At 46.3% G+C, this 12932-nt stretch overlaps 1 protein-coding gene across 16 annotated transcripts in view; it reads right to left on the bottom strand.

Moving 5' to 3' along the window:
• ARSG (arylsulfatase G) overlaps positions 1 to 12932 on the bottom strand; it is a 115928-nt gene that overhangs the window by 18909 nt on the left and 84087 nt on the right. For all 16 annotated transcript variants that reach the window (XR_015947992.1, XR_015947999.1, XR_009557209.2 and 13 more), the window contains one exon: positions 10022 to 10142. Coding sequence is in view for 6 of the 16 variants with exons in the window: in XM_088661408.1 (XP_088517534.1) it covers positions 10022 to 10142 (121 nt within the window). In the remaining 10 variants the exon portion in view is untranslated. The remainder of the gene's footprint in view (positions 1 to 10021; positions 10143 to 12932) is intronic.

Below are 12932 nucleotides of genomic sequence, written 5' to 3'. Positions count from 1 at the left end.
ATCTAGTGTTTACATGGCCTATTTACTTCCCTCTCCTGCTCTGGCTGATGCCGTTGTGGTCTCCAGCCCTGGGAAGGAACCCTCCAGAAATCTTTTCAAGTAGAAATACTTGGAACAAATTCTGACAGACGCTTACATTCATAGGGGCCTGGAGCTAGGCTCCCTCCACTTGTGCTAATCACCTCCTGGAAATGTTGTTGCCAAGAGCCTTTTAGGATTCAGATCTAGGAATGCAAATTTGTCCCGGGCCTTTTAACAGGCCACAACTTGTCTGGAAAATAAGAGCTCTGGGGAAGGGAAGGGATAGGAGGGCAAAGGTGGAATTTAAAATAAAATCAATGCAGCTTTTAACAGTGTCTGGTTTTTTAAAAAAATGTATATTTTATCCTGCAATGAAAAAATAAAAAATAATCTAATTTCCAAGAAAGGCTCCAAGTCAGATGTTGTTCCTCAAGGAAAGGAGGTTCACTGAAATAAAACATCTTATTTTTCATCTAAGTTGTCTTCTTTTCCTAAAAACCTTAACTCCTCTTCTGTACTCCAACCATCTCTGCCACTCCAACCATCTCTGACAAGGCCCTCCACCACTGTGTGTGTGTGTGTGTAGTGATATCTCGAGATATCGAGATATTTGTTGTTGTTGTTTAGTCGTTTACCGTGTTTCCCACATTTTAAGACACCGTCTTATATTTATTTTACTCAAGAAAATAAGCCTATGGCTTATTTTCGGTGGGGTGTCTTATTTTTTTTAATTAAGCAATCTACATTTTGACCTTTGGAGCTGGGCGCGCGTCATACTTTTTCACCGGTGAGCGTGGTCAGAGCCAGGAGCGCGCCCAGCGCTGCCCGCGCTCCTCCTGGGGCCGCCATGCTCAACTCCCGTGCCCAGCCAACCCAGAGACCCTCCCCTCATTGCCGCCAATGCCGTGGGGCATTTCTTTTCATAGAATCATATGATTCTATGCCTCTCTTCAGGAGGAGGAGGCAGACGCCCGGAACCGGCTGCTGCAGCTGGGCCAGGCGGAGGCGAGGCCGCTGCTTGCCCCTGGGGGCTGCGGAGGCGGCTGGGCGGGGACAGCCGGACCCCAGCCGGATAGCAGCAGCAGCGGGAGGACGAGCATGGTGCTGCTGCTGGCCACGGCAGGAGGAAGCAGGCGCCCGAAAGCGGCGGCTGCTGCAGCCCCGACAGAGCGCGCAGCAGCGCCGCTCGTCCCGGGGCAGCGGGACCCAGCAGCAGCGCCGTCCTCATCCTCCCGCTGCTGTTGCTGCTGCTGCCGGGCCAGGTGGAAGCAAGCCGCTGCTCGCCTCGTTCCTGGGGGTTGCAGAGGAGGCTGGGCGGGGACAGCTGGAGCCCAGTCACGCAGCAGCGGAAGGACGAGGACGGCACTGCTGCTGGGTCCCGCTACCTCGGGAGGAGTGGCACTGCTGCGCGCTCTGTCGGGGCTGCAGTAGCCGCCGCCTTCGGGCGCCTGCTTCCTTGCCGCGGCCAGCAGCACCGTACTCCACCTCCCGCTGCTGCTGCTGCTGCCCGGCTGGGCTCCGGCTGTCCCTGCCCAGCTGCCTCCGCAGCCCCCAGGGGCGAGCAGTGGCCTCGCCTCCGCCGGGCCCAGCTGCAGCAGCCGGTTCTGGGTGTCTGCCTCCTCCTCCCGAAAAGAGGCAGACGTCCTCCTCCTCCTGCGGCCAGTGTGCTGTGTCCCACTGGCTGTCTGGGCGCTAGCGGTCTCACTCCGCGCAGCGCGGAGGTATGGCTTATTTTCAGGGGGTGTCTTCTATTTAACAAATACTTTAAAAGCCTGCTATGGCTTACTATATGACTACGCCTTAAAAAGGGGAAAACACGGTAATCATGTCCGACTCTTTGTGACCCCATGGACCAGAGCACGCCAGACACTCCTGTCTTCCACTGCCTCCCGCAGTTTGGTCAGACTCATGTTCGTAGCTGCAAGAACACTGTCCAACCATCTCATCCTCTGTCGTCCCCTTCTCCTTGTGCCCTCCATCTTTCCCAACATCAGGGTGATATTTAGCTGGTGATATATCGCGATATTGAAAAAAATCAGATATCACCCAGCCCTAGCGGCAACAAGTCTCACTGTGTTTTGTGAGGCTTGTTCCTTAGCAAATGTGTTTAGGAGAGAAGCCTTAGAAGAGGAGAATCTCTTGTGTGTCACAGGGTATCCTGCATCATCAAGTGGAGAGTTGCCATTGCCAGCTCTCAAATGCAATACAGAAAGGGCGCGCATACCGGTATGCCCACTTCACTAAGTGACCAGCCTGATGAAACACCACAACATGCCACCATCTCTACGGAACGGGTGCATCAAGAGAGTGCTACCGAAAAGAACGAGATGGACAGGAATAAATAACAGGCTTCCTCAACCTCGGTCCTCCGGATGTTTTGAGACTACAATTCCCATCATCCCAGACCACTGGTCCTGCTAGCTAGGGATCATGGGAGTTGTAGGCCAAAAACACCTGGAGGGATCGAGGTTGAGGAAGCCTGAGATAAAATAACAGGTGTTTTGCCTGTGTTGGGGGACTGGATTATAGAGGACCTTCAACTCTAATCATTGCATGGAATGGCAGCTTCAGTTGCATATGGAGGAATTCAGTGTTGCGCTCTTCCAATTGTTCCATCAGCTTGCCCGAGTGAATGCTCCTCTCTCCGTGCAAGGTTCTGGGGGGTTCACCAGAGCTCCCAGAGCCCATTTGGTGGGGGACGTGGGGTCATGAGAAGGCGGGTGTGTGTCATTGGAAATCTCAATGGGACTTAATCAATCACTTCCTTTTGAGGACACATGCAGAGGATTGAACTACAATATGACTGGTTTCAATAAATAGGTCACCTTTTCAAATAATCATAGCATATATGGCAAACAAAAGAGATCACTTACAGCGGTACCTCGGTTTATGAACACAATTGGTTCCGGAAGTCTGTTCATAAACTGAAGCGTTCATAAACTGAAGCGAACTTTCCCATTGAAAGTAATGGAAAGTGGATTAATCCGTTCCAGACGGGTCCACGGAGTACTCAACCTGAAGCATACTTAACCCGAAGCATGGGTGTAATTGGTTCCGGAAGTCTGTTCATAAACTGAAGCGTTCATAAACTGAAGCGAACTTTCCCATTGAAAGTAATGGAAAGTGAATTAATCTGTTCCAGATGGGTCCGCGGCGTTCGTAAACCGAAAATTCATAAACCGAGGTGTTCATAAACCGAGGTTCCACTGTACTGTGCAATGGACCAGGTAGTAGCAATAATAGCACACCAGATGTGTGAATAGCACATGCTGATTGCTTGCATAAACAGAATAAAACCAGCAAGGTTGATACAGAATGATCTGGCCAATTGTGCACATGTGGCTCGACACGTATTGGTGCTTTTGAAGTAAACATCAGCCAGCTTAATTCATAGAATCATAGAATCATAGAGTTGGAAGAGACCACAAGGACCATCCAGTCCAACCCCCTGCCAAGCAGGAAACACCATCAAAGCATTCTTGACATATGGCTGTCAAGCCTCTGCTTAAAGACCTCCAAAGAAGGAGACTCCACCACACTCCTTGGTAGCAAATGCCACTGCCGAACAGGAACCAAGGAACCAATTCTAACCAAGGAACTCAATCATGTTGCACAAATCACGCAGAGATCTCATTACCAGCATGCATCATCTGCAAGGCTTGAGAGGTAAAAAACGTAAAAGGTAAAGGACCCCTGGACGGTTAAGTCCAGTCAAAGGTGACTATGGGGCCATGGCGCACAATCTTGCTTTCAGGTTGAAGGAGCCGCCGTTTATCCACAGACAGCTTTCTGGGTCATGTGGCCAGCATGACTAAACTGCTTCTGGTGCAACGGGACACTGTGACAAAAACCAGAATGCACGGAAACGCCATTTACCTTCCCACTGCAGCGGTACCTATTTATCTACTTGCCCTGGTGTGCTTTCAAACTGCTAGGTTGGCAGAAGCTGGGACAGAGCAACGGGAGCTCACTCCGTTGCAGGGATTTGAACCACCGACCTTCTGATCAGCAAGCACAAGAGGCTCAGCGGTTTAGACACAGCACCACCAATTAGGGCAACCAACATGTTCTGCAAGCCACGTTGAAAGTAGAAAAACAATCGTCTCTACTGCAAATGAATGAGTGGATTTTCCCTGTCTCGTGTGTGACAGAAATGGGAAGGGGAAACTGACAAAGGCACTGATGTTAAGTATCAAGAGAAAATGAAATTTCAACAGTGGAGTCTGTCGACTTAGCGAAAATGGCGCCCTTCAGATGTTCTTGGACTCTTGCCCCAGCCAATATGGCCAATGCTGAGGGATGGTGGGATTGTAGTTAGGCAATAGGTATGTGGATGATACACCCTGGAGTAGAGGGACACAAAAGTTCACACTAGACCAGGCACCCCCAAACTTCGGCCCTCCAGATGTTTTGGCCTACAACTCCCATGATCCCTAGCTAACAGGACCAGTGGTCAGGGCTGATGGGGATTGTAGTCCAAAACATCTGGAGGGCCGAAGTTTGGGGATGCCTGCACTAGACTGTAATCAGCAAGTGATTTACAGCACTATCCTATGCATATCTTCTCAGAAGTAAGGCCCGTTGAATTCAAGGGGATTTACTGTAATTGCCACTATCATTTGCACCAATAGACACAGTGTGGCCATTGGAGGTGTGGCTGGCATTGGCACTGCAATGCTTTGGGCATCAAGTTATGCTAATAAAAGGTTAAAATGGCTAAATGTTTTAAAAAATATGCTTTTTTAAAAAAATACTCAAGCATAATATTATAATCGTTATGCTGTCAGTCTGCTCTGGTTTTTCAAACTGGTCCAAACCTGTTTGTTTTTTTTTACAATGTGGTTGTATTTTATCTTGATATGATTGGTTTAGTCGTGCCCACTGGTATCCATAGGGATGAGGGGCGGTTTAAAATGATTTCAATTAATAAATGCAAATAATGATCCCAAATGCCTTAAAAATTCCTGCTGTCATGCCGACGAAAAGGCCTACTTTCAAAAAGAAAAAGGAAAGGAAATAAAAACCCAGTGATAGTTCATTAGGTGGCGTGGCCTTTGTTCGATTTGTGGCATATTTACAGAACACAAATAGGGGAAAGATTACAATAATGCACCTGTTTTCAAGTTGGCTCGCCTTGGCAAAATCTGTGCAGCTCACTGCGTCAGGGTCACAATGAGCAAATCAAACTCTATGCATCTCAAAGGGAAACTAGCTGTGGCGATTCCTCACCTCGGGGCCTAATCTCAAGGACAGCGTGTGCTCCTGATGTTCAAAAACAACACTGCGCAAGTCTTCAAGAAAGATTGTTAACAGAACTTTGGCACTAAAGCACTTCATCTTGTTGACGCTGCTACAATAATGAGTCATGACATGCTGCTTATGAAGAATTATACTTCTAAGTGAATTAAACTACAAACCGCCCTATGGACGCTTGCTCCATATTCTCCTTTCAGCCACTGGGCATACAATTTTGCAAAAGAAAAAACCACAACCATGTGCCGTAAGAACATGATGTCCCTTGCCATTCAACACAGAGCGTTTCATAACTTATTTTATGCAACAGCTTGAATAACAGAAAAAGCACAGAGACACATAGCAACCAAAGGATGTTCATCATAGCAGAGTTGGAAAGACACTAGCTAACCGTAAAAACAAACTTCACAAGTAGAATTATGAATTGATTGACTCAATGTATCTTCTTGGTCTCTTGTACTATGTTATGACCACATGCTAATCCGCCACCACGTTGGCAGATCTCACGAAAATGCCTCTTTTTTACATCACCAACACACAAGATGCAGCTCATCTGTTTACAAAAAGGGATTTTGACAATCATAGTTAAGGTAATTTCATTTATTCATTTCTACCTAAATGTTGACTAAAAATTAGTCCCAGGGTGACATTACAATGGCTTTAACACAAGTTAAGCAGCAGAACAGATAAACAAACCATTAACGAAAAACTTCATCAGCAGCTAGAATGGTGACAGGGAGTGGATGCTGAGACCACATAACACCGGTCCTGAAAGACCTACATTGGCTCCCAGTACGTTTCCGGGCACAATTCAAAGTGTTGGTGCTGACCTTTAAAGCCTTAAACCAGATGCTGACAATGTTTTCCGGCTGTGGGCCGGAGCATCCCCATGGACTATCGTCCATGGGCCGGACATGCGCAGAAGCGCTGCCCATGTCCGGGGCGCCGGAAATCACTTCTGCACATGTCCCCAGCGCCAGAAATCACTTCTGCGGCTGCACAGACGCTGGAAACCATGCCTGCGCAGAAGCGATTTTCAGCATCTGAGCAGGCGCCATTTCCGGTGCTGCTCAGCAAGTCCCCACACCGTGCTGATTTAGCACAGTGCGCAGGGGACTTGCAGAGCGGGCAGCTTGGTGACCGGGTGGCTCGTGGGCCGATAAACGGCCTCCGTGGGCCGGAGGTTGCCGACCTCTGCCCTAAACAGCCTCGGCCCAGTATACCTGAAGGAGTATACCATTGTTCAGCCCGGATACTGAGGTCCAGCGCTGAGGGCCTTCTGGCGGTTCCCTCACTGCGAGAAATAAAGCCACAGGGAACCAGGCAGAGGGCCTTCTTGGTAGTGGCGCCCGCCCTGTGGAACGCTCTCCCATCAGATGTCAAGGAAAAAAACACCTGACTTTTAGAAGACATCTGAAGGCAGCCCTGTTTAGGGAAGTTTGCTGTTTTGTTTTGTTTTTGATATTCTGTTGAGGGCCGCCCAGGGTGTCTGGGCCAGACGGATGGGGTATAAAATTATTATTATTATTATTATTATTATTATTATTATTATTATTATTATTATTCAGCAAGCATATAACAGCAGACACAGTATCAACAGGGAAAACCCACTGTATACCGCTGAATTGGAGGACCCTATCATTTGCAGGACTTTGCAAGCAACTGAACTAAAGACTTGACTGCAGACTTAAACACAGCAAGCACTTTGAAGCAAAGGACCCTCTCAGGGCTCAAAGAGAGAGAAGACTACTTGTAACATCTGTAGATAGTGTGTGCATGCACAGTGGTGTTTGTTGTGGCTGGTCTAGTAAAGACAACTCTCCTCAACGGCTGTTTTCTGTGGTGAGCTTAACAGCTTGGTTGAGCTATGGAGGCGCTACACCCAACAGCACCCCAACAGTGATTAGGAAACAAAAGCAGAAAATGTGGGTGCATCTGGGCCAATTACTGCCAAAGACACCCCACCTTTCCATCAGGGCTCAGCACTCCTGTTGGGAGAACCAAGACCTTGCACATGCCCTCATTAAGGCCATTTTTTACCTTCTCTTTGAACTTGTCTCAAAACATTCATTCGGTGCCACGAAGATGTCTCTTAAAATGCTTCATCTGAGTCTTGCTGTCTACATATGGCACAACCTTTGCCAATCCAATCATTTTACTGTGAACCCTTCATGTCATGCCCTGTCTTTACCATCATAATTGGACCATTGCGAAAGAGAACATGCTTGGTCTTATGGGGAGGCCTCTCCTCCTCCTTAACTGCTTCCCCCCAGGGTAAAGCTACAGCACCTACAATTTTTTAAAAAATAATAAACTGAATACACAAAAACCACAGTGAAATCTGAAATGCCCAGTGGGAGCTAGTGTGGAGGAGTTTGCAGTAGGGGCAGGCTTTCAAAACAACATACAGGATTTCATCTTTAGGTTTCTAGTTTGTGGCTGGGAGAGGCAAGCAAGAGGGCAGCGATTAGAAAATGTGCCCTCTGATAACTGCCCTGCAAACTGCTGTTCTCATGCTTATGCTTGCAGAAAATGACAGGGTGTAGACAGGGTGGGGTGGGGTGCCCTACTTACAAATTGATAATGGACACAGTTGCCGGAGCCAGGACTCCAGGCTGAATGAGAACTTAATGATGTCCCTCTTTGTTCAGGCAAAGACTAGCACCAAGCACCCTGGGACCCATTTTTTATTGTTTCTCTTGTTTGGTTTAAGAATCCAAAGCAATTAAGAAAAGAATTCTGTTGTGATGTGAGGGAACAAAACCCAGTTTTGCCTTGAAAAGCAAAGGAAATGGGAGTCACCTAGCCATCAACAAGATGACAGGAGGCAGGCAAAGCGAAAGTGGGGAAAGGAGATTGCATCAGCCTACCAGCTCCAGCAAGACTTGAGGCAAAGACCTCCTATACACACCAATTTTAGTACAGCCGTACCTTGGAAGCCGAATGCCTTGAGAGTCGACCGTTTTGTCTCCCAAATGCCGCAAACCCGGAAGTGAGTGTTCCGGTTTGAAAGCATTCTTTGGAACCCAAACGTCCGCCGCGGCTTCCAATTGGCTGCAAGAGCTTCCTGCAGCCCATCAGAAGCCATGCCTTGGTTTCCGAATGTTTGGGAAGTCGAACGGACTCCCAGAACGGATTCCGTTCGACTTCCGTGGTAACACTGTAATAATATTATTGGTCCATTATATCTTTTGGAAGCACGCATGCTCCACACTCAGTGTGGGTGTGTTATTTCACTAGTAGTGAAAGAATAGCACCACAGCTCCAAGTATTTCTGGAATTATACCACCTTTTCTACTAAATCTTTAAAGAAGAATATATTAAGTCAGTGCTGCAACCTTTAATAATAATAATATCGTGAATTGGATGGCATTATAATTTCTCTAATTTACAGCTCTGGCTGAATACAGTATGAATACAATGGGACCCAGGTGGCGCTGTGGTTAAACCACTGAGCCTAGGGCTTGCTGACCACAAGGTCGGCAGTTCGAATCCCTGTGACGGGGTGAGCTCCCGTTGCTTGGTCCCAGCTCCTGCCAACCTAGCAGTTCGAAAGCACGTCAAAATGCAAGTAGATAAATAGGAACCGCTACAGCGGGAAGGTAAACGGCGTTTCCATGTGCTGCTCTGGTTTGCCAGAAGCGGCTTTGTCATGCTGGCCACATGACCTGGAAGCTATACGCTGGCTCCCTCGGCCAATAATGCGAGATGAGCGCGCAACCCCAGAGTCGGTCACGACTGGACCTAATGGTCAGGGGTCCCTTTACCTTTACCTTTACCTTATAATTTCTCTAATTTACAGCTCTGGCTGAATACAGTAGAAGAAGAAAAGAGTTTAGATTTGATATCCCGCTTTATCACTACCCGAAGGCTAACAATCTCCTTTCCCTTCCTCCACCTGTGAGGTGAGTGAGGCTGAGAGACTTCAGAGAAGTGTGACTAGCCCAAGGTCACCCAGCAGCTGCATGTGGAGGAGCAGGGAAGCGAACCCGGTTCCCCAGATTAGGAGACTACCGCTCTTAACCACTACACCACACTGGCTCTCTCAGTAAAGAATTCCCGACATGCATAGGACAGCCTGAATTCCCTGAACGCTCTCCCACTCCTCACTAGGTCTTAAGCAGTTGTCGTCACAAGTGGCTAGTATTATATATGGCTTCTCAAAATTTAATGTGCAGGTAGAGCAAGTTCTACATTTTGGAAATAACAAGAACATAAATTGCAGAATTCACTTGGTGCATGTGATAAGTTCAGAGAAGCCACACATGATGTGAAACTGATGCCTTGCTCAGGTTTTGGAGCAGAACAGCATCTTGTTCATGGGGGGGGGAAAGTATTTTTCAATACTCCTTTGAGTTTGAGGCTAGTTTCAAGCTCCAAGGGCCAAAATAAGAAACCTTCAGAGTGCACCACGAGTGTTCAGAACTCCTCACTTCTTCCTCAACACAGTCTCGTGAAATTATATAACCAAGGACTGTGCCCCACCCACCCCACCCTCAATTAAAGGAACACTTTAAATAATAACACCATGGAGAGTGGTGCTTAGATTTTTCACTTCAGGCAACGAAATATCTCTGGCCGTTCCACCTGGAATGTTGATAAATTAGGATGCAAAAAGCTGATTTGGACTACGGACTGCATCCTGTTGTTGCCACCGAGGGCAAAAAGAAACACACTGTACCGCTGTAATAAAGGCCACTCTGTTTCCATACAAAAATTCAGCTAAATATTAAGGTTAATTCCATACCTGGTGTCCTTTGTTCGACCGCCCGAAGAGGACCTCCGACACATCCATACCATCAAACTGTCTGTTGGGAGGGAGGCTTGCATTTGCCAAAGACACCAAGGTAGGGAATATATCTAAAGTGCTGCAGGAAGGAAGAGACTGTGATCAGAAGAACACAGGGCAGGAACAGTGTTCAAGAAGCAAGAGCTACTTCACTATGAAGGAGAGCTCTGGAGCAAATAAAATTAACACTCCCCCCCCCCCGGTTGTAACACATTCTACACCAAAAGTACAGAATTCAGATCAGTACCTTACTTAAACAAAAACAAAAATCAACCCTATATCGATCAGACTGGGTCTCCTCTTTTTCAGGTTGGTACGTGTGTGTTTTAAGAAACAAAGAAATTCAATTCCCAAACACAAACCCAACTACAAAATATAGCATTTGCACATACTGACTATTTTGCCTTAAGGGTTGGATTCATTGGATTTGGAGAAAGATGTGGGGGTGGGGGGAAGGTCGCAAAAATGGTGGGGGTTGGGGAGAATGAAGATATATTGATTTGAGATCGAGGGCAGCAATTGTACAGAAAAAGGAGCTTTGTGCAGGACACTCAAACCCAATTTTCAAATCACTGAGATGTATTGCTCAACACCCTTATTTTGGTTCCGGAAATCACAAAATATCATTGGTGCATTTCAATGCCTTCTCCCCCCCCCCACCAGCTGTGAAAGCTGGAAAGCTAATGCTTACATACTAAAATTAACAGAATTCTGCAAAAGATACCAGATTTTATATATCTGCCTAGTTTGTGTCCAGATTGTAGCTGCAGTGTCCAGTCACACTGAATACCTACAACAAGGTGGCACAAATTGTCTTCTCAAATGCTAATCTGCCAAGTAACATGCTCCCAGGAACTTGAGCCAAAGCCTCGCATTAGACTGAAATTATTTACCTCCGTATTAATTAGCACATTTTATTGAACGTGTACCCCCTTTTTTACAAATGTTAATTTGCTAGGAGCAAGAACAGCTGCCTATATCGCTGAGTCACTCAAGAGAAGGGCGAGGTCCGGTGCCTGCAGCTCTTGATGGAAAATTAATGAATGCCTAGTGGGCACAAATACCATGTGGAAAATTTCTAATGCCTCAAGTGCAGAACGGGTTCCCAAATTACAGAGCAGCATTATGCTGTCATTTCCACTTCTCGTCTCCAGCTCTCGATCATGAAGACAGTGGCCTCGCTGAGGTTTGTTCTGAGGGATGCTAGCATATAATGAACGAGGCTTCCTTATGCTGCGTCAGGCAGATGCCCAACGGGGTTGTATCTGGGGAAGAACTGGGCCTAGGTGTTGGATGATGAGTGACATCCTTGTTTTGCTGGCTCCTCTTCTCTCTTTCCAAGGCCAGATGCCCAGAAAAAGGAGATACACACCCCTTATATTTGCACCTGCTTCCCCCTTACCCACTGGGCCTTCCTTTCCTGCTGCTCCCATGCCTTGGAAGTACCAGAGGCCAGCTCAGTAAGGCAAGAGGGAGCTAGCAACAAGGTGGGCTCATTTGTGACGGCGCGTAATCTTGATGCACATGTATGGAACCATACAAAGCATCCAACAGAAATACCAAGATACAAGCTCCAAGTTCCATAAAGCCTCTAGGCCACATAGCTTCCTGTCAAGGCTTGCATACTGGCGGGGAGCCAGGGTGGGTCAACATAAACCTCTATTGTGCGCTGCTGGGTCCAGCTGCACAGAAACACTACAATGATGCAGTCCTTGGTGATAAAACCACAGTGGCAGGATTAAATAAGCAGGGCAAATACATCAGAATGATGCCATGCTAAGCACATCAATTCACTTTCCAGGAAAATATGGTTTCACTTATGTACAGCGCAGCAGTTTCCATGGGAAGCCAGGATGGAAAATGAGAGTGGCATTGGGTTCTGCAGTTGCCACCAACAACCCTCTCATCATTTCCACTGCAGTCTTCTTATTTCAGGGACTTGAACCTGAGCCACAAAACACATTATTCCATAATCGTATACTTGATAATACAGCACATGGAGTGCGATACTGAAATAACGCACACAAAAACACAGTCGGTTGGGTGATCTGACATCCAGCAACCAGCACAATATGGGAAATGGATTACTGAAGCAGCTCAACAGAAGATGGTCAAGCTTGTAATTGGTCCTAATCACCAGAAGATTGAACCAATTCAGCTGGTTTCTTCAAATTAATATACAAGTAGGCTAAATGCATGATGCTTCTTGTATATCACAGACACAAGGGGTGTCTTCAAGCAAGGGATTTCCCCTGGATTCCTGGGAGAGGATGAGCTAACACACCTCACATCGTCCACATCAGTCATGGTTTTATTAATATCATTTTATTTTCTTATGGCTGTCTTTTTAAACAAGCCAGGCAGTATTAGGGATGCTCGAGGAATTCATTCTTTGACCATTTTAATACAAAGGGACCGGATTCATGTTTAGATCATAATGCAGTCATCCTTCAGATTTCACATCTCTTGAATGCTATGATGTTGTTCTTGGCTCAAACAAACAAACAAGCAGAAATACCCATACAAATAGCTGTGGTTTATATATATATATATATATATATATATATATATATATATATATATATATATAATGAGTTTAGAAATGCTTACTCTGAGACAAAACACATTGAGAAATTCATATTTTGTGCGGAAATACATATTTAAATATATTACTTATTTATATCTTAAAATTAATATACTACTCGACTGTAAATAAAACCTTCAGAGCAGTTTGTGTTCTTGTGCTGCAATGGAATGCATTTTAAAAATCTCTGAATGTTAGTTAACATTGTTTCGATGGAAAACAATTTGGAAGAGTTCCCCTAAAAGGCAGATAATGTCCATTATTAGGAATCCTAGACAAGTTTGC

Source organism: Zootoca vivipara, chromosome 2, assembly GCF_965207765.1.
Source record: "Zootoca vivipara chromosome 2, rZooViv2.hap1.1, whole genome shotgun sequence".
In the NCBI taxonomy this organism is placed as follows: Eukaryota; Metazoa; Chordata; class Lepidosauria; order Squamata; family Lacertidae; genus Zootoca; species Zootoca vivipara.
Note: the sequence above shows the minus strand (reverse complement) of the source record. Positions and strands in the feature narration are given on the sequence as shown.